The sequence below is a fragment of the Daphnia carinata genome, chromosome 7 (assembly GCF_022539665.2).
Source record: "Daphnia carinata strain CSIRO-1 chromosome 7, CSIRO_AGI_Dcar_HiC_V3, whole genome shotgun sequence".
Classification (NCBI taxonomy): Eukaryota; Metazoa; Arthropoda; class Branchiopoda; order Diplostraca; family Daphniidae; genus Daphnia; species Daphnia carinata.
This window is the reverse complement of record NC_081337.1, coordinates 8,211,600-8,232,565: the sequence shown is the minus strand read 5'-3', so window position 1 is coordinate 8,232,565 and position 20,966 is coordinate 8,211,600. Positions and strand designations below refer to the sequence as shown.

The 20,966-nt window shown below is 42.6% G+C and overlaps 2 protein-coding genes and 1 long non-coding RNA gene across 6 annotated transcripts in view; 2 read left to right on the top strand and 1 right to left on the bottom strand.

Moving 5' to 3' along the window:
- The window catches only part of LOC130687427 (uncharacterized), a 58,794-nt gene extending 54,647 nt beyond the window's left edge, over positions 1-4,147 (top strand). Inside the window, exons 1-4 of one of the 3 annotated variants that reach the window (XM_057510610.2) lie at positions 1,890-2,191; positions 2,474-3,280; positions 3,343-3,694; positions 3,759-4,147. In XM_057510610.2, coding sequence (XP_057366593.1) covers positions 1,915-2,191; positions 2,474-3,280; positions 3,343-3,694; positions 3,759-4,134 — 1,812 coding nt within the window. In that variant the 5' untranslated portion in view covers positions 1,890-1,914 and the 3' untranslated portion in view covers positions 4,135-4,147. Of the gene's footprint in view, positions 1-1,888; positions 3,281-3,342; positions 3,695-3,758 lie in introns of those variants that run through there. The other 2 variants (XM_059496266.1, XM_057510599.2) reach the window with 2 other exon arrangements.
- Positions 4,148-4,153: 6 nt separating this feature from the next.
- On the bottom strand, positions 4,154-8,510 carry LOC130688085 (uncharacterized). Of its 2 annotated transcripts, none has more exons than XR_009000304.2 (4): positions 8,308-8,510; positions 7,695-8,022; positions 7,376-7,591; positions 4,154-4,276 (listed from the first exon to the last, which is right to left on the bottom strand). It is a non-coding gene; the product is annotated as an uncharacterized LOC130688085 (long non-coding RNA). The 2 variants fall into 2 exon arrangements; XR_009421442.1 differs by lacking the exon at positions 8,308-8,510 and adding an exon at positions 8,088-8,159.
- A 589-nt stretch (positions 8,511-9,099) lies between these two features.
- LOC130688018 (guanylate cyclase 32E-like) lies at positions 9,100-20,776 on the top strand. The gene is made up of 21 exons (XM_057511023.2): positions 9,100-9,551; positions 11,831-12,054; positions 12,322-12,489; positions 13,272-13,422; positions 13,575-13,652; positions 13,827-14,074; positions 14,140-14,285; positions 14,870-15,014; positions 15,535-15,625; positions 15,835-16,025; positions 16,218-16,397; positions 16,479-16,583; positions 16,846-16,917; positions 17,113-17,281; positions 17,431-17,629; positions 18,302-18,436; positions 18,646-18,758; positions 18,876-19,027; positions 19,105-19,348; positions 19,450-19,548; positions 19,609-20,776. Exons 1-21 carry the CDS (start codon positions 9,386-9,388, stop codon positions 20,334-20,336), a joined length of 3,804 nt encoding a protein of 1,267 aa, XP_057367006.1. The 5' UTR covers positions 9,100-9,385; the 3' UTR covers positions 20,337-20,776.
- Positions 20,777-20,966: the final 190 nt, after the last annotated feature.

Here is a 20,966-nt window from a genome sequence, read left to right as displayed (position 1 = left end):
AGTGGCAGCTAATCAATAAGAAATCCAGCAAATGTCAATCTTGACGTTTGACGAACTGATTGCCTATCATAGGCCCTTTAACGGCGTGGAAGCCAATAGAACGCCTCTTCTACCGCTGGTTGCAAAAAGAAGTTATCATCATCGATCCAAGGCTCTCACATACAAACAAGAAAAAAAAAAGGAACGGGCGGTGGAGTTCTTGTCTGGCCAACTTTTCCATGATGATGAAAAGCCCGCAGTAGCAAACGACGTGAAAAAAAGGGAGAAAGTTTGACGGCTATAAATGTACCGTCTTGATGAATAACAAAACCCCAAAAGGCCGGTAATGACGACAGGTGGACGTCTGCTCAAGCTAGGATAGAGTAGATTGGAAAAGAGGGTAGTTTTAGGGGTTGGGTCGCTTTTGACGATGTTAGACGTATTCAAAGTCATGATCCAACGGTAGCACATGTGTATACATGTCTATATTCCGTGAACCGAAATAATGCGGAGGCCACGCGCACTCTTCCGCTAGTTGGCGCACCGATAGGCAGTCGGGAAAAGGGGAAATTCGGATACGTGTGCATCAATGAATAATGAAGAAGACGACGACGAGCACAGGATCGAAAGAAAAATGAGACTGAATAACAATAAGCGGGAAAAGGAGGGGGGTGGAACGTGTAGAAAAATATGAGGGAGGTAAACGAGCGAATGACTTGTAGTTCAATTCGGGCACGTAGCAACAGCAATAACGAGTAGACTCTATGTACCTTTATATAATAGAGAGGGAAAGAAAAAAGGTTTCGTCTTTTTCGCGGGAGGAGGTGTGTAGGCGGGAGAAGAGGTGCGTTCGTACCGAGTGCGCCGGCGTTGTACAAATGATAAAGAATATTTTTCGATGCCTATGTGCGCGTACTTTTATAGCTCCTGAAAATGTGTGCATGGCCTTTGGAGCCCAAAGTAACCCAAAGAGACAAAAGCGAGATCATCGATCGAGTACGACCCGACCCTTTGTCGAGGGAAAGGCCACCGACGCCTCAGAACTCGCCGTGTGGCCTCCGTCGTGTTTGATTTCTTTATTTTTCTTTTTTTTTTTCTCTCGTCCTTCCCCTCCTTCGATATTCGCCTCCATTGTAATTGTAATTCGTAAGGCTAGCAGTGTCAAACGCAAAGAAGAGCGGCTGCTTTTTGGATGCCGTGCAGCAAACCGAAGCTGGACCAAAGGGGCGTCGAGCGGCACAAACGGGGGAAGGGAGGTCGAAGCGTACAGCGACGGCGCTGATTGTGTTTGATAGAAAAGATACCATACAGAGAGAGAGAGAGTTGAAAGGGAGAGAGGTATTTTTTTCCGCCAGGGCCTGGACGCAAGTAAACCCCCGTTCGGATTCAACAGCGCCACCTCAACCGATTCGGGCGCAGCTAAACGTGGCCGCCTCTTCACACCATCTTTCTCTCTTTCTATCGTTCGGCTTTTGTTCTCCTCATCGCCGAGTCATCGAAATCTTATCAGGTAAAATTACTATTGTAAGCATGTGCCCATTCATAAATTCCTTTGTCACACATTTGACATTTTCAAAATTTGTTTTCAATTCAAAATTGCCTCTGTTCGTTTTACAATCAGGTATTGTCTCCTTACAGGTGACTTGGAGCTTGTCGGCGTGATAGAGAGAGAGAGAAGGGTAAACGCTAGTTTAGAGAGAGAGGCAGAAATTAGAAAAAAAAACATGTAGGATCGATTGCAGGGTTATCCCGAACCGTCAAGCTTCGTCCAGCTGGACGATACTTGACGACGCAGTCCTATCTTTTTTGTAATCTCTCACCCTTTTTCCCCCCCCATAATTAAAATTTAAAAAAAGAAAGAACCTTTATCCGCTTCTGTCTCTCTCACTGCCCAAGTTGACATTGACGCACACACCCAAACAAGCAAAAAAAAAAATGCTGTGGAAAGCGGCGCTGACGCGGCGCATTAGCCGCATGGTCTTCAAGTGTCGACTGAGTTTGACGAGTCCCGCTAGGACGACGCCAACAACGACGCGAAATTCATTCGGCAAAGGCAATGGTAAACGAACATCGTCGGGATCCTCGGGCGCTACATCAGCCGTGAGGGCGGACAACGCCTACTTGCTGGCCGTCTTTTTCGTCTTCTTCCTTCTGGTGATGATCGTGACTCAAGTGATGGTGATGCGCAGCGAATTGTCCAGCAGCACGGCCGGTAAATCTCACCCTCGCTCCTTTCGGCCACTGTCGGCGCTGTCACAGTTGCCGTCGTCGTCGTCGACGTCGACATCTTCGTTGTCCTCCAAACGCCATGAATTGAAACGTCCGGTGGGGCCGTTCCGCTTCGGCCGCCAACCTGCGCCTTTTGGCCGGGTACTGGCAGCCGATCACGCTGACCCGACTGCCGTCGTCGGCGACACGAACGCTTCTGCTGGCGGCCCGCTGGCCCGTGGTCCAGCTAATCTAATTCATGAAACTTCCAATACTTTGACTGCAGGCGAGTGGCTCAAGCGCCTTCCGCAGGAGCAAAGTCGAGACGCTTGGGTCAGCCAACTTTGGTTTTGCTTCCAGGGACGTTCGGTCTGTCCGTGGCAGCCGGTGGCTGGACGCGAAAAGTGTTTTGTCTATTCGGCCTACCTGGACGACACGGTCAGCAACAATCCTGGCGCTGGAACGGTACGTGTCATTGGGGTGGCCAAGACAAAAAAACCGGACCGTCTTTGGTGCCAATTCGGATGGGCGACCAACGGCACCGCAAACTGGACCGCAGTTCCGGCTCAAATTAAAACAATACGCGAGCACTGGAACTTGCGCTATAGCGCTGTCTTCATCCTGTGTCCATTGTCTTCGAAAAATTGGCCAGTCAATTATTCCCGCTCGCTTCCAGAATTTGTTTCCATCTCAACCAATGAGCATCCAGCCATGCCGGATCACGATTTGCCCATCCGAGCGACATCTACCATGTCTGAATTCAATGCCACTTACGGTCACTGGGCAGATTCACCCACCGGCAATTTATTGCCCATTATTCGATACTCAGATGATCTTGAAATCCGGAACAATCCAAAACATCAGCTGAGTGTCTGCGTCAAACCGCTTCACTATAGTTTCAATAGGGTTGATCAGCTGATTGAATTCATCGAGATCCATCGGCTCCTTGGCGTTTCTCATTTCACCTTCTACAACCATACGGTTGGCGAGAACTGCGATTGTGTTCTCCGCCGCTATATCGAGCAAGGTCTAGTGGAAGTTCTTCCATGGAGCCAGCTCGATGTTGTCTCACAAAAGGAGATCCGCACGGAAGGTAATTTTCGTTTAAATGATTCCCACGATGTGGCATCCTACATTTTTCTTGATGTTTCGCAGGAATCTTCGCCTCGCTCAACGACTGCCTCTACCGGCACATGTTCGACAGTCAGTACTTGCTCATGATCGACCTAGACGAGTTGATTGTTCCACGCACTAAATTCACGCTCACCGAGTTGATTGCTTCCACGTTATTGGCCAATAACACTGTTGCCAGCGGTATCCATAGCAGCGCCAACAGTCATAACGGTTACCAAATTGGCGCCTACTATTTCAGAAATGCCTTTTTCTATTTGTCGTGGCCCGACGATACCGGCGTCCATTCCGCATGGAGCGCCACAACTTCCAGCCGACATCTGGATTTGATCAGTTTGCGCAAAACGAGACGCAACTTCAAACTTCATCCTCACCGGTTTGCTAACATTTCGATAGTTCAATAAAAATGAATCCGTATTGATCGCGTACCTTTCCGACAGAATCCGATCCAAATACATCTGCCGGCCCAGGGCCGTCGTCGAAGTTGGCAACCATTTTGTGTGGGAATTTCGAGCCGGACACGTCGCCGCCCACGTGCCGGACTCGCTGGCCGTGATGCATCATTACCGGACGTGCGAGTTTGGCGGCGACACTTGCCTAGCCAACCCTTCCATTCAGGACCGCTCGGCCTGGAAATACGGCGACGCTCTAGTCAACGCTGTCCGTCATAGATTTGAACAATTCGGACAGTACTGTCCGGCTCTTTTACCGATAACTGCTAATCAACAGCCACTGCGAACGTCATTGGCTACCATTGCTACAACTATTGCTAATGCTACTACAACTACTTCTACCTTGTCTCCATTATCCAGTTGACGCGTGCTTCTCTGCTTTCCTTCCCATTCCATAATCATGCGTGAAGTTTCGTTGATGAATCCTCGAAGGTTTTTTTGTTTTCTTTCTAATGTGTCGGCTGCAGTATGCGAGTAGACATCATTTTTATATACGGGTCCAAAACCTAAAAGAGGAGCCAAAAAAAAAACGAAAACTCATGAGATATATCAGTAAGTGGGCGGGTTGAGATAAAAAGTAAACATGATTTCTCAAAAAAAAAAACACGTCAAAAGAAAAAGAGGATGCCCTAACAAAAGAAAATGTTTTCCATGGAAATAAACTTGCTTTAAAAAACAAAACGAGTATTTTCTTTTTTATCCAATCGACTGATTAATTGTTGTGAAATATCGATTGCATCGCGACATGTATCCGTCTTGACGGGGCGATCGATTTTGGGGAAAGAGAAGAGATAAGCTTATAAAATTACCGCTAGATGGTAGCCTTTATGGGCTACATTCGTTCGGGAATGATTGTCATTTTATTTTTATAACACCAAGCCATAAAAAGAAAGGAACGAAAAGCCCTTGGAAAAAAAGTAGAATTTCAAATTAAATTTCGTTCAATTTCAATTCGCATCCCCACGAGGATTTGTAACAAAAAAAACTAAAAAAAAAACTTTTTGGATATGCATCTTCAACTATTTTGAAAATGCAAAACCAAGTGATGCTGAAATATGTGTCCAGGAAGAGAATTTGCTAAACAATGCGTCACATTGTTGGGATTATAATTATTATTGGTGGCATATCAGTCGTCAGAATTTGAAAATGATGTCCCCCCCCTCCCCCTCACCTTGGCGATTCGGCGCAGGTCGAAGAACTATTAATAGTTTACATGCTCTTGAAAAGCGAATAGTTGCTGGGGAAATGTGCGTGGGCCCACCACCTACTGGCAAGTTTGGCAGTTGCCAGAATTGCCTTGTTTCAACAGCAGCTGGTGTCGATCTTTTAAGCAAAAAAAAAGTGAGTGGGCATTGGCCACAGGGGTAAAAAAAATGTTTTTACTGAACCACGACACGAAAGATCCAAAAACAAAAGAAATTGTGTCAAAAGGGAAAATTCAGCCCACGCGCAGTACACCCAAGTTGGTGAATATACAGAGATTCATTCTTATGAACTGATTGATAAAAACAAGAAAGATTTGCGATAGGCCAGATTTGGAAGCGAGTATACATCTACGTGTACTAAGCCTCGATAGGATTAAGTACGCGGAGACTATGCGTTGAGAGCGACGTCCTTCTGAGCGTACAACGGAGCTCATCTCTTTCATCTTTTTTTTTTTTCAATTTAGGTTTCATCGCAAGCAGCAAAACATTCGGCGCGTGGATGATTTATTTGTTAAACCTTTATAGAGAAAAAAGGAATCGCCCAGCAACTTTATCCGCTTTTTTATATCCTACTTTAATACAGAACACACTTCTCACTAAGCCTCCTACATAATCATAGAGACTATAAATATCTGCCAAGTATTGAGGAGAGTTATATTCGCCCGTCGAATATGGCAAGGAAATCACGTGAAATATTCATTTCCCCCGTAGTCTTCTTTTTTTTTTTTCATGACGCCGGATAAAGTTTGCCATATGATGCAAAGCGCCTGTCCGGCTCACGTAGGCCTTTTTCTGTAGAAGACGAGGGCCATTTGCTATTCTAATTTTTCGATCTTTTATTTCTCGTTTCCTAAGCAATTTTCTACAACCGCATTTAAAAGCGCAATGCGTCAAACAGGACTGACGTACTACGCTAACACTCTTTTTATTTTCACAGCAAAAAAGAATAATTACTTTCCCTAATTATTTTAGACGGTGGCTGGATTGCGGTACAGAGTGAGACGCTCCCAAAGTGACTTGGCAAATGTCACCATGCTACAGCATTACTTTATTTGATTCATTAAGCTTTCTTGCACTGTTGCACGAATGGCTATTGCCTCAGTTTATTTGCAAGCCACGCCTACGGAATACCGCCCACTGGTTTTTAAGCAAAGTTTTGAAAATGCCCTTGTCGTTGTCTGCCATCTACTGCTGATGAGGCCGTTCTACTTTGGTATCATTGAATATTTTAAGCAAGCGCACACGCAAGGCACTCTATGCCATTCAAGTTCAATTTATGGAAAACCATTGCTGAACAATGTTATAGCATCCTATTTTATAATGTATGACTTAGGCGAGAAAGAGCAATCGATTGTTTCCCGTCTTTGAATTTGTCCCTGGCAAAAGGGGACCGCCAAGGGAAGGAAATGCTCCTTGCAGTCGCCATTTTCCTCCCGTGTTCAGACACGCATGAGACCCGCCTTAAAAATAGCATTGCAACAAGCAAGGGAAAATATAACAAATTGCAGAGCGAGAAACAGAAAAAAAGCAAAAAAATAAAATAAAAATAAGATAACTTCGTTGATGACCTGTCACCAGGCAACCGTAGGCTTTTGGTACAGCCTAGTTTAAACATGACGGGACAGAATAATACACCAATCAAATTTCCTAAAGCAGGTCGATTGCGTGGGGAGACAAACGACGAAACGTGGATGCATTTTGATCCAACAAGTGACATAAAAAAAAAGGGCAAAACGTTGGAAAAAAAGGCCCCATGTATGTCGTCGTCTTTTGCAAAAATGATACGATCCTAATTCATCATTGTTTGTTTTAAAAGAAATATCAATGAAAAAGTATGAGAAAAATCGATTCAGTCTGGAGCTTATCCAGCAAAGTAAATAAATCTGTTGAATTTAGCAAACCCCGAGCAGTGTGTACCTATTTGAAATGGGCGACTTCATTACTGACTGTTTTCTTTATGTCGGTTTGGAACGCATACGTTACCGCTTTATGCAAAAACGGGGAAATGTATATGAGCAAGGATGACCGTTCATCAAACTTTAATGTACCAAAACAACAGACGAGTCAAACCCGATAGACTCTGTACGTAGAAGGGGCAGATGTACAAGGAAAGGCCCTATATGCGTACCATGACGATGCAAGGTCCTGCTCTACCCGATCTGAGCACCAGTCGGCCCGCGCTCCTCTGCTTGGTCGGAGCTAAATATGAACGTCTCCGGCTACGGCCGATTAAAAACCTAAACCCACACACGACTCTCGCAGTTCCATTTTAGCCAATATCGTTCAGTGCTAGCGAATGTGGTTTTGCGCAATAACTTTTTGACATATCATAACAGTCTTAAGTGATTGGCGGAGCCGTTTACAGCAAAGGTGTAAACGAAAGTGAAATCATTGACTTACCCCAGGTGAAAGTGTTGAGGGTGCTGGTGCGTTGTGAAGTTGCCTCCCCCTTCGGTTTACAAATCAACGAATTGGAATAATGAGTTGCTGGTACAGTAGTGCCTGTTTCTATGCTCGTCATCAAATATCAGAATGGTGGTTCCAGCTGGGATCGACGTAGTGACAATTAAGTTCCTTTTTTCCCCATTTCATACGTTGCTGACGGCAGAACGATTGCTAGAAAAAAGAAAAGAAGTGAGAAAGTCGGTAGTAACACATAGGTTGTACAGCCTCCTGCAGAAATTGCTCTTTATTCTTTTGGGCTTTCTTTTATACTTACAAAAAAACTTGTCAACGATGTATACCGTTCACACCCGGTACGTTTATGCGTATGTATGACCCACTTGAGCGTTCTTCTTGCCAGTCAGGCGCTGAACGGTGGGCAGCCGTCTATCACGCTCGGCGTTTTGTCATTATTAAAGGACTCGGCAGCTGGAGCCAGCCGCCAATCAGGTAAAAGAAAACTAATTTGTCCTTTCCTACTGGATGTTCTGTCTTGCCCGAACCTTAAGTAGCGTCTTGTATCACCCAATTGCGATGACGAAAGACGGCAGAAAATGGCAATGGGTTCATCGAATCAATTTGTTCCAAATCCGCCAGGAATAGCACTAATACAAAAAGTAATGTAAAACTGAGGTTAAAAAACTGCGTTAAAAAAAAATTGACGACACACCACAACCCTGACTTCATGTAGGAATGCGTAATGAGGGATTTCCCAGGTTTCGTCGTGGGTTCGTCATTGACAACAAGGTGATTGTCTTGTAACAACGTAACACGTCGAAAGACTAGGACACGATGCAAATGAGCCAGCAGGTGGTTACTGTAACTATCGATTGTTCCCGGATGATCCTAGTAAGAGAGACATGGAAAAATAGAAGAGCAACAGACCTCACCATTTCTCTGTTCGACTCCCGCATTTCTTCGCCATCACACGCCGACATCCGTACGACAAAAGGCGGCTTCCCCTTTCGGTCTATTTTTTCATTTGCCCAGTGGTGTAACAAGTCTCTTGGCGACGTGGTGTATTCTATACAGATCGGGCTTTTTCACGTTCCTTTTTTTTTTTGTAACAGCAGCAGTAATTGGCGGTTTGGGTCCATTTCATCGCGTTTCACTTGACGAAGGCAAACCTCACGCCTCCAAGTAATTCGTCTGAAAAGAACTATTCACTTTTTTTAGTGGTCGTACACGAAAACGTTGGATTTGGGGATTTTTTATCTTACCAGCTATCAACCCTCACGAAAAGCTTCAATCGCCCAAGCAACGAACAACCCGTGTAAGCCTCGTGGGCTTTTTGTTCTGTTCATACGTACTTGCAAGTGTGGTGGTGGCTGTTGTCATACGACGTTTGGTAAAAGTTTTCCGTCCAAAAAAGAAAGGGAAGAAATAACGAAACGAGGAAGTTCAGTAAGGTGTACATGTTGCCAGCCGATTGTAGCTTGATCGCATGACAACTTTTTGCAACACACTGACGAAAGTTCAGACGTGCACTAAGGCAAAATGGCGGGATGAAAATTAAGCAACAATTTAGATGATTATTTGATACGATCTGGCAACTTCCTTTGCTTTTTCCACCCCTTTATCTATCGTATTTAAACTTCGATTATTATATTTTGACTTGGTATACTGTTTTTTCTAGGCCTTTCCCTCTCACTGTAAGTTACAGACGACGCTGCTAGAATACCAACTCCTAGTGGCAAGACGTTAGAGGTGGTCAACGTTTAACGAAGTGATGTAACGAGCAAAGAATAAACCACTCGCATCGCAACTGGGACATTAAAAATCGTTATCTGAATTTTTATGACAACCTTTTGTTCCCAGATTACTTCAGTTGAAAATCGAAGTTTCATTATCTCAATGTTCAACTGAGGGGAGAGGCATACATACATGTCAGACAAAGGAAACGTGCAATCGAAAGTGCATAATTTATGAACTGCTTAAATTCGGGGCGAAAGAAAACCCAATAAAAAAATGAGGCTGCCTTCAGTACATTTCGAATGGATGTTGGTTAATCTAATGTTATCCTTCTACACCTGGCAACAAGGCAACGCTGACAAATTCACTCTTGGATACCTAACGGGGGCATCGAGGAGACCCTGGGATAAAGAATACTCTCGTCCGGGACTCTCCATTTCAGGTGAGTTTATAATTATATTTTTTTCTTTAGTACCTGTTTATTATGGTAATTTTTCGCCCGTCAATTTTTTCAGTCGCATTACGTTCATTTTCCCGTGCTACCTCTTTCTAGATGTAATATCCTGATCGATGGCACATCGATTCTAATATTTTCAACCCCTTCAAGAGCTCTAGGTGAATTACATATCATGTTTCTTGGAATTCAACGTATTGAAGTCTATGTCTGTGCAACTTTGTACTTACAACATATTGGCAGAAAAAATTTTGGGTTGGAAACAATGTAGTGGAATTTTGTAAATAGTTCTAATGCCTTTTTTTCATTTTTGCCTACGGTTTCTCCATTGCCCTAAGGGCTCAAGTAGGTTAGGCGCGCCGACCTTTTTCTGTAAGTGATGCTAAACAGCACCGTCTCTTGCTTGCTTTTCACCCTTCACGAGATTTTGCTTGCTGTTACGATTATCAAGATTTTCTTGGAAAAGAATTCCTAAATTTATTTTGCGCCCACTTATAATAGTACAGACGTGCTTTTTTTTACGAAAAGAAAGCACATGCTTTTAGCAAATGAAACCAACTTGAAGCTTGTTGACCTAGGTGTCAAAGGCACAAATTTTCGGCTCCTCCCACCTTTTTTTGCCAGTCACCTCAGAAGAGTTCTGATGCGACGAAAATCTTTTCGAACTTCATGTGATCGTGTGGTGAGCTCAAGTTTCATTTGTTATTGATAAGTCATAATAGAAAGAAATTTCCATCGTAGGTACTTTTTCTCTGTAGAAGATATTAAGAGATTTATCTGAACTAAATTTTTTTTCACACTGGTAATGGCCAAAAAAGACAACGACATGGAATTTTCCAATGGAGTCGTTTTCTTTCCTCTAAAAGCCATGTTGTACAAAATTGAGTAATGATTGATCTCTTTGATTTAATATTTGCTACATGAATGGAACAATTGCCCTTTGCTGTCTGTATAAAGTGTGGAGAAAGTTAGAAAATTCATCTTGAGTGTCTTTAAAAACAGGCAGCCATTTTTATTTTTAAGATGCCTTTAGCCACAGCATTTTTTGGAAAAGAAAAATACCAGTTTCAAGCAAAGACAAACTTGAACACAGGTCTATTGACAGTTGAAAGAAACAAGTTGAAAGCAAACCAAACGTACATTACGTAATGGTATTGCTACGGCATCTTTCAAACAGACTTGCATAAAGTTGTTTTTTTATTCATTAACTTTCAATTTGTGGGATGTGCTAGTTTGTATTTCAGTTTTCAAAGCATCCTGTTGTTCCTTTTCATTAGGTTTTTGCTTGCTTTTGTCGTGTTTTGTCCTTTTCTTCCATAACCAACTGCTTCCTGTTTTTGCGTCGTCTGTATTTTCTCAGTGTCTCACTGCTTTCCTTTTAGTTAGACTCTGCGTACCATCATTAGCTTTTTTTCTTTTCTTTTTTTCATGTTATTTATAGTACGGTCACGCCGTTGTTTTGTTTTGTCGCTAGTATAGTCACAAATGCAATTTGTTTCATGTAAAAAGGAAAAAGTAATATTTTGCATGACACGTGAAAGCTCTTGGGTTATTTACGTAGAGAACGCATGACCGAGCCTGTCTAGAAAGACGATATAGCTTGATAACAAGTTGAAGAGTCCTCATGGACATTTTCGTGCGATAAAGCAAGGCCCGAATCAAATAAAAGAGATCGATAATAAAAATGAAAGGCGAAAGTTAGATAGAATGAAAAGGGTATTTTGATCAAGTCTCGATCTTCAAGCCCAGGATAACGAACGCACAAAGAGTGAAGGATCGAAGTCGTGCGTCGTCGACCTTTTTATCGGGGATAGGAAAAAAAACTGTGGTGTAGGGAGACAAAGCGAACTAGTCGTAATAATATATAAGCAGTAGCTATAGCAGTATGTTATACGTAGATCTATATAGTGGTGCGTTGAATAATAATCATCTTTGCAAGGATCTTCTCCATCCATTCCCTGAATTCCCCCGCCATATTAAATCACTTAGGTGAGTCGACGTCTTCGTCGTCGATATTGCTTTTAGCCCTCCACGTTAATATTTTTTATTGGGATGACAAGACGAAGGGGAAATAAAAGGTACAAATACTCGGCAAAGAAAAGGAAAATTTCAGCCTTTTTTTGCACATGTTCGCTTTAGAGGAAAAATCGAATGCCATTTATTCTCTGCATTTCAAATCAGATAAAATCTAAATGGAACTGCATCGTATGATTATATTTTCAAATCGTGCCCTAACATCAGCATTGAATGCTTGTATGCAATTTCAGGAGCAATTTCGTTGGCCATCGAAGATGTCACCAGGCAAAAAATTCTACCCTATGATCACACGCTGGATATGGTCGTGGCCGAAACGTATGGCGAGGAAGAAGAGTCTCTCCTTCAAACGGCTAAGCTGTGGACACTCAACGTTTCAGCATACATCGGACCACAAGAGTCCTGTGTTCACGAGGCTCGTATGGCCACTGCTTTCCGTCTTCCCATGATTTCCTACGTAAGCTCTCGTTTTAAATAGATGTTACTGTAATCCATTATCGAATCAAAGGCTTTTTCGAGTCCAGTGTGTACGCAACGCTACGACGAAAAAGCTTTTAAATCATTATCGCTGTCATGGCGTATAAAATGTTTAAAAATCAGTTGTAATCATGTAGAAGAAGCTCTATATCTTTGACTTCGCTTCTAAACGCTATCTGAAATGGCAATTTATGTTATTGCTCTTCATTCTTATTTTTTTTTTTTTTTTCTTTCAACGCAATTGTAGTTCTGCACGCACGATGAAACTTCCAACAAGGAACTTTTCCCGACATTTGCTCGAACTCGGCCTCCAGATACGCAAATCTCCAAGTCGGTCGCTTCCGTCCTGAAAGCTTTTCACTGGCACAAAGTCGCTTTCTTCCACAAGAGCACCGACGACTCCGAGTACGCCAAAGTAAGTCAACAACACCTTACTCAAACATCGCACCAACCGGCATTTTCCAATAAGAAAAAAAAAGTATTGGAATGAAATAGAGTGGAATAGACTTATTTGACTCTGAAACTCTATCCATCTATTTGACACAAGCTCTGTGGCGATTGAAAAAGATGCGCATACGTCATGAATTTGAGGGTATCCATCTTGTCAAACTACATAGAGTACTGAAGAAGCCAATAGCGCTTTTAACCATAAACGAATATCGAATAGAAGTCGGTACGTTATACAAATATTGGTAGTACGCCCGCGCGACTCTTTTGATCTTTTTGGCCCTCAATATGCTAGAGTGATGCTCTTATACGCTGCCGGTAATATTGATGTACGTACTTAAACTATTGTTATCCATTTTTTAATGCACACAAAAATAGTGCGAGGGAATCATCCATCGTGGTCTAGATTCAACCGATCGATTGTACACAATTGTACACGGGAAGTTATTTGATATGGTTTCGAGTTTCAATGTGCTTCCAGTATAATAACGACCCTAGAGAAATAAAGAGAGATACACTTTCTTCCGGAATAATAGCTCCCACGATTCTACACTGCGACACGTATACAAGGAGGGAAAACCCAACAGCCGCGATAAACTAATAATAATGGGGAGGATGCGTGTAGTTCTAAATATAGGCGCGTGAAAGTGCAGTGCATTAGCGACCACACTTCAGCGAGGCGTAAAAAATAATTAAATAAAAGTTTATCTGTTTTTGTGATAATTTTTTTTTGTTTTCCCTCCATTTTAGATTGCACAGACGGTGATGACGACGCTAACGGCCGAAAACATCGAAGTCAAATTCCGACGTTCTTGGAAAGTGACCTACCATCACGGCTGGGATGACTGGATGACGAATCCATTCGAGAAAATGGTGGACGAAACATACCAGGACATCCGCAGTAAGTACATAATGCGCCGACTAACAGTGTGTCGTAATTAATAAGAACATTGGACGAGGGGGGGAAAAGAAAGACGGTCACATATAAGAACGCTAGCCACGTATGACGATGCCCTTCATTAAAGATGTCCCCCTTTTTTCTTCTTTTCCCAGTTTACGTTGTTCTGGGCCCGTATCACGAACACATCGGTCTTTTAACGGCCATGGAAGACAGGCGTCTCTTCGACCGAGGTAATGGATCCATGTGTAATTATTAACAGAAAACTTCACCCTCTTTTATACTTGGATATTTAATGAGATCGTCTCTTAAAAAGTGAATAGTTTCTCATTTCGCTTGAAAATTAATTTTCTCTAAAAACCTTTTTTGTAAAATCCAACTTTAACTTTTGAAAAAAAAAAAAATAGGAGAATATTTTGTTTTGGGCGTCGATTTGGATCGTTACGACGCTGACAACCCAAGTAAATACTTGCGCGGATTACTGAAAGACGACCTCGACCGGAAAGCCATCGAAGCGTTTGAGAATTATGTCGGCGTTGTCGGGTCGCCATCGGGCAGCGATTTCGACAATTTCACCCAAATGGTCAACGATTACCTGGAACGGCCGCCCTTCAACTTCCCCAATCCGCTCACCTACTTTGGAGGCGTCAAACGAGTTCTGTATTTATTCTATTGATTTATAGCTTTAACTTTAACTCACCTGTTGACTATGACGTAAAGATTCGTGCGGAGGCTGCTTACCTGTACGATGCCGTCCTGCTCTACGCTCACGCCCTTCGTGAAGTCCTACTTGCTGGGGGTGATCCGTATGATGGCCTTGCCATAATGGAACGCATTCGAGGTCGAACCTACATGAGTGCTATGGGGTAAGTGTAACTAGAACGCTGTGTCTGGTTTTAAAAATCTTCATTTGCGTTTTTTGCCAATTGTCGTTAGACAAAAGCATTTATATTATTCTTTTTTACACTGACCGGTTCGCCACAAAAACTTGATTTCGGGTTACATCGGTGTTGAAATGTCCTTAGTTTAACATGAAATCAGATACGAGGAAAGTCAACCCGTCACTTGTTGATAAAGAGCTCCTGGATAAAACGCATTAATTAACTTGATGGCAAAAAAAAAACGTGATGTGACAGCAGTTGGCTCGTTTCCCTGGAGAATGTTGTACAACTAGTAAATTTTGACTTTGATCTGCAAGACGTGCATGTTAAGAACTAGTAGACCCGTTTGACACGATTGGACGTAGCTTGAAGTCCGATTCGAAAGCGGAAAACTGTTTCTTTTTTTACGGGGAATAGCCAATAACATTGCAGATCTGATATCAAAGCTTTGATCTTAACCAGTAAATGCTCGAAAAAAAAATCTTGCCGCTAGAGCAAACAAATGGAATTTCAGATGTTCAGCGTAACCCAGACGAATTAATTTTGATCACTTATTGGCGTGTACGTAGGTACGTCGTTTACATGGATGCTAACGGAGATACTCAGGGGAATTACACGCTGATTGGAAGGCAGCCGTACGAGAGCACTAACCACGAGGATGGTCTCTACCCTGTCGGCGTCTTTCACATTCCACGGAACCACAGCACGATCCCGGTGAGTCCGTTTACAGCGAAATGGTGCAAGGGAAAAACAAAATGAGTTTCAGCAAACAGATGATCATTACGCAAAAGTTTTTTATGATTGTTGTTTTCCGCGAAAAGTCATGATTCTTTCCGACTACTAAAACTTAAAGGAGAATGCGTTTGTTGTCTTTAACCATCTCCTGTTTGCGATTCCTTCTCCACTCTTCTGGAAGCGTCATCGCCTGGTAACACGTAATCAAACGAGACAAAGGATTGCCAATTTACTGCAGGACACAAATAGAACTTGGCAAATAAAGAAAAGATGATTGAATAACATTCAACAGTAGGACATGATCACATAAAAAGAGAAATGATGGCAATCTTTAAAACAATGTTTTAAATCTTGTGTTTTTTTTGGTTCGTTGCCAAATGTTTTTTTTTTTTGCGCATGTGACATTTACCACTCGTCAGTCAGTTTCGCTTCACGGTTGTCAGAATCGTTTTTTTCTTGGTCGTTCACGATTTTTACGATGTGTCCCTATTTCTATCAGGAGCTGCATTTGGTGGCGCCAATCATGTGGAGAACGGGCAAAATTCCAATCGACGAGCCGCCGTGTGGATTCCGCGGCGAACTGTGCATCTGTAAGAACATCAATAATAATACTACCACGTTTTCCCTTTTTCATTATACATGTTTCATTGAATTTGAAAAAAAAAAAATTCAATGGAAAAACATGGTGAACCTTTTCCCAGTAGAAAAGTACATTTATTATTTAATCCGGTCGGATAACTCGATAAGATTATGTGTACAATATGAATGAGTGTACGAAAATGTTTCATTGTGGTAACAGCTAACACGGAAGAAATTGCTTCTGGAATTGCCGGCGGGATTGCTATCGTTTTTATCATCGTCGGACTAATCATCTACCGCAATTGGCGCTACGAACAAGAACTGGACTCGCTCCTCTGGAAGATCGACTATAAGGACATCCAAATACCAGACCTACCGGCCGTCTCATCCGGACAGGGCAAAGCTCCTCGGGTAATGAATAAACTTCTTATTTGCTTACATTGAAAGTGGTGAATGAAGCGAAGCAATTTGAAATTCCTCTTCACTTGCCTTTTTGGTTTCTGAGAAATATTTTCAAACATCATGTCTGTACTTGTTGCTTTGTATGTGAAGCTACGGCAACCCAACTGAATCGATTCTTTTGTTCTCGATTGTATCACGCAGAGTCTTCATCCTCTCCTGAGAACAAGCCAGGTGTCTCTCAGCTCGAATCCGGAGACGGACTTTCGATACTCGGCTATTTACGGCACGATCGGTGTTTACAAGGGCCGAATTTTTGCCATAAAAATGGTCAATAAGAAATCCATCGATATGACACGATCCATGAAAAAGGAACTGAAATGGGTAAGTTATCGTTGCAACAAAAGCCTATGTATAAGTTTATCATGCCAACGCATCTTTGATTGTACCCTCCCCTAATTACAGATGCGAGATCTGAGACACGACAATCTGAGCGCTTTCTTTGGTGCATGTGTTGATCCGCCTAATATATGCATCGTGACTGAATATTGCACAAGGGGCAGTCTTAAGGTAAATACACTTTTCGTCGTCGAGCTGCTTCTCTATTTTTGATTACACTACTACAAAGAAGTGCTACTGTGTATCGACCGAAAAGCATATAGACGCAAGGAGAAACGAGGAGAACGCAAAAAAAAAAAATATATTCCAGGAAAAAAAAAGCCAAAGGACGAGGGGAAAGATGAATGATGACGATCGATAACTCTTCTTTTTTTTTGTTCCGTACTTTTATTTATTTATCGATGTGGCATTTTTTTTCGTGTTTTATTTACAGGACGTGTTGGAGAACGACGACGTCAAATTGGATAACATGTTCATCGCCTCTCTGGTGGGCGATATAGTGCGAGTAAGTTGACATTAACTGATGAGGATAGTGCGAAGACAAAAGCGGTTTTCCTACATTGCCGATCTTTCTACAAGGGCTAATCCATAAATTAGCCATGTCTTGACTACATCGTGCAATTGTTTTTCTTAACATCACTACCTTCTCGGTTGTACTTCCCAAAGTGACAAGCGTTTCGTTATTTTGTCATTTCAATAGGGCATGATTTATTTACACGACTCACCTGTCAAGTCTCACGGTAATTTGAAAGCATCCAACTGTTTGATTGACAGCCGCTGGGTTCTCAAAGTTGCTGATTTCGGCCTGCACGAATTCAAATCGGGAGCCGAACGCGTCACCAACGATGACTCCGATGACTTTAGCCACGGTAAATGTCATTCTTTTCTTCTCCTAAATATTTTGGCAAGAAACACGGGAACGCTCTTGCTAAAAAAGAGAAACATCTCTACAATGTACATGTAATATTTCTTTTTAACCTGGCGTGTTTGTCTATTGGGTATGTCTCTGCATTGGCAGGATTGCTTTACAGGTCGCCAGAATTACTTCGCCTGACCGACCCACCTTTGCAAGGCACCCAGAAAGGTGACATTTATAGCTTCGGTATTCTTTTGTACGCCATTCACGGACGTCAGGGACCTTTCGGCTTCATCACACTTAGCACCAGGGACATTCTCAAGAAGGTGACCGAACATGCTCCTCCTCTGCCACCGTTCAGGTCTCTTTTTTATTTTCCTTTTCTTCCAAATTTGTTTAGTTTTTAAAGAGTTACGCTCTATTTCTATAGTTTTATCGATAATGCGGTCCAAGTACGCAATAATGGCAAAGTTAAAAAAACATTGGAGAAAGAGGGCGCTTAAAATGAATTGCTTTGGGCATATTTTTGAAGGAAAACTGCTGATGTTTTTAGACACGTATTATAGATTGACGTTAATCCCTTTGATCATTACTGGCAGTTGCTTGCCAGGATGGTGTAAAGACCAACGATATCAATAATGCTTTCATTACTTGGGGTTAAGCCGAGTATTTTTATAATAACCAGCAAAACAACGTTCGTCTAATCAAGGATCTTGCAATAGCAGCATATTATAGCCCGATACATTTTGAGCTGAGCCAGCAGATTAGATCGTTATGTCTATAGTCTTTATGCACGCTTGAACAGCCTTGATATTAAGCGTCGTGACACGTAAATCTCTCTAGCCATAATACAACGAAAAATTCCTGTTTACTATTACGGGCTTATAAATACCCCAAGGCCTTTTAGTTATGATGGACATTTCACCCTTTTGTAGGTATTCTGAGCGAGTTGACAAATAACTTGTCACTCTATAGAGGCAACATACTCTCGGAATAATGAAATGTAAAGTTGGTATGTTTTGTTTATTTACAGGCCTCGGATTGAAGCGATGGAGAATTGTCTCGATTGCGTTTGCACCGTCATGGTCGAGTGTTGGCGGGAACAGCCGGACGAACGGCCCGACTTCAAAACCATCCGCTCCAAATTGCGTCCAATGCGCAAAGGCCTGTAAGTTCTAATTAATGTAGTCCATGACTGGCAAAGAAGTCCAGCATCAACCATTCAAGTGGATTCGTAAAGCCAACGTTGCTGCTCATATTAAATGGATGATGTTTGTCGCTAAAGATAGTTAATAATGAAATGGCTAAGAAAATAATGTCGATATCTTTGTTCTGAAAGTGCCTGTTTGGTATGTTTTGTTTCTCTCTTTTTGGCAGGAAGCCAAACATCTTCGACAACATGAACTACTTGCTGGAGAAATACACCAACAATCTCGAGGCGTTGGTCGACGAACGGACCGAACAACTGCTCGAGGAGAAGAAGAAAACCGGTATACGAAACATCATAATTTTTCATATTCACGTGAAAGTTCCCCCTCTTTTTTTCTGCACTTTTCCTGACGACTAATGCAAATGCGGTCATGCTGATTTGATTCTTATTTTCTTAGAGGCACTCTTGTATGAAATGTTGCCCCGCTACGTGGCCGAAAAGCTCAAATGCGGACACAAAGTGGAGGCGGAATCATTCGACTCGGTTACCATCTATTTCAGTGATATCGTCGGTTTCACGGAAATGTCGGCACAGTCAAGTCCGCTGCAGGTAAACAACGTTTAAAATTCAAATGAGAATCGAATCGATAAGCAATCATTTCCGCATGACGTAACAAAAAATAAAAGGTGGTGGATTTCCTCAACGATTTGTATACGTGCTTCGACTCCATCATCGGAAATTACGATGTGTACAAAGTGGAGACCATTGGCGACGCCTATATGGTCGTCAGCGGCCTGCCCATCCGGAATAAAGACCAGCACGCGGGAGAAATCGCTTCCATGTCCCTTTCACTGCTGCGGGCCGTCGTCAAGTTTAAAATACGACACCGACCTCATCAAACGCTTATGTTACGCATTGGTATCCATTCTGGTGAGATATTCAAGTTTTATTCTCAGAGTCGGTCCTTTATTGCTTCCGGTGTATGCCGCACAGTTGATCAATCACGCGTTTTTCTCCCGCTCGTATTTAAGGTCCGGTATGCGCAGGAGTCGTTGGATTAAAAATGCCACGCTATTGCCTCTTTGGCGACACCGTCAATACATCGTCGAGGATGGAGTCAACGGGCTTACGTAAATCTTTTTTATATCTTGTGCCCGTTTTACAAGTGACATTTATTGCTTGTTATCCAGCATTGAAGATACATTGTTCGACGGCTTGTAAGCAGCTGCTGGACCGGCTGGGCGGCTACATCCTCGAAGAGAGGGGCGAAATCAAGATCAAAGGCAAAGGAGACATGGTAACTTACTGGCTGGTCGGCGAAAAGACCGGCAATCAAATCCGCCAACGCGGCAAAGCTAACGGCCCTTGGTCCAATCGACCCAAGAGCTCGTTGAGGAACGCCAGCCACAAGTTGGCACGCAATCGCCACAATAGAGAAGATTTAGCGTGTAGCCTCGATTCTCCGAAGAAATTAAGATTCGCTGCGGATTCACCTACCGTTCCATCGGCTGTGGATGTAGAGATCCTTAACGAGACGATGCCCTTTGCTACGACGAGCAAACGGAATTCCTGTCCTAATCTGAAGGTGAACGCACAGGTGGGCAGTTTTACGCTGATGCAGCCGAGTTTCTGCAGATCAATCGAACGCAAACTCTGTTATCAACCTCATCGATTGAGCACAACGTCTTTGGTAGAAGCCATCACCTTGAGTTCCAGTAGCTCGGCTAATAGAACGCCCAACGGAAAGTCTCAGCTGCATTTCACATTGTCATCTCCAATGGCGTCGCGGGTTCGTGGAGAAAATCCTAAAATCGAACTGAGCCCTCCTGAAGAATCGATAAACGATTGTTGGCCATTGCTCGATCCCCATTACGCAACAAACGAATACGGGAGGGACGATAGGGAAACAAGCGTATGAGCGCACATCAATGTCAATGTTATTTTAATTTATTTTTGGAATTCCGGACATCTTTATATTTTTTAAAGTTTCAAATCTTTTCTTTTAGCTTCTTGATGTGTTACGTTTGTGATTGTTTCATTTCGATGGGGAGTCGGCCCGTAGCCATCTGCCGGCAAATCGGTTCAATCCCGCCGCGTTCCAAACGAAAAAATCCAACGGGCCTGACCTTCAACAAAATTCCTAAAACAAAAAAAAAAGAACCAATTAAAAGAAACGCGCAGTGAGCTATCAACTTTCATGACATCGTTCTCTATGACGAAATTCACGTGAAAAATAATTTGTCTCTTTGACAATTTTTGTTATCCACCCAAAGAACCTGCCGTTCTACCAGTACCGTGAATTGGCAAACTGTAGATACGCTGGACCAGTTTGACGACCGACATTTAACACGGAAGAAACAAATGAAGCTACGGGATAATTATGAAAAGGAAAAAAAAAATGAACAAAGCGAAACAGAATGAAATGCTGCAAAAAAGAGCGTTTTGAGTAAACGAACGGGAAGCGATAACGAGATAATAACGCTGCGTGCCATCGTGAAACGCCAATAAAGCAGTAGCTACCCCGCCCTTTATTTGAACGAAGAGAAAT

Excerpts from the sequence above, each read along its gene's own strand:
- LOC130688018 (XM_057511023.2), top strand. The coding sequence starts at position 9,386 with ATGAGGCTGCCTTCAGTACATTTCGAATGGATGTTGGTTAATCTAATG. Across the intron at positions 13,423-13,574 it reads AACATACCAGGACATCCGCA|TTTACGTTGTTCTGGGCCCG; the intron begins GTAAGTACATAA and ends TTCTTTTCCCAG. Across the intron at positions 18,437-18,645 it reads CGTCCAATGCGCAAAGGCCT|GAAGCCAAACATCTTCGACA; the intron begins GTAAGTTCTAAT and ends TCTTTTTGGCAG.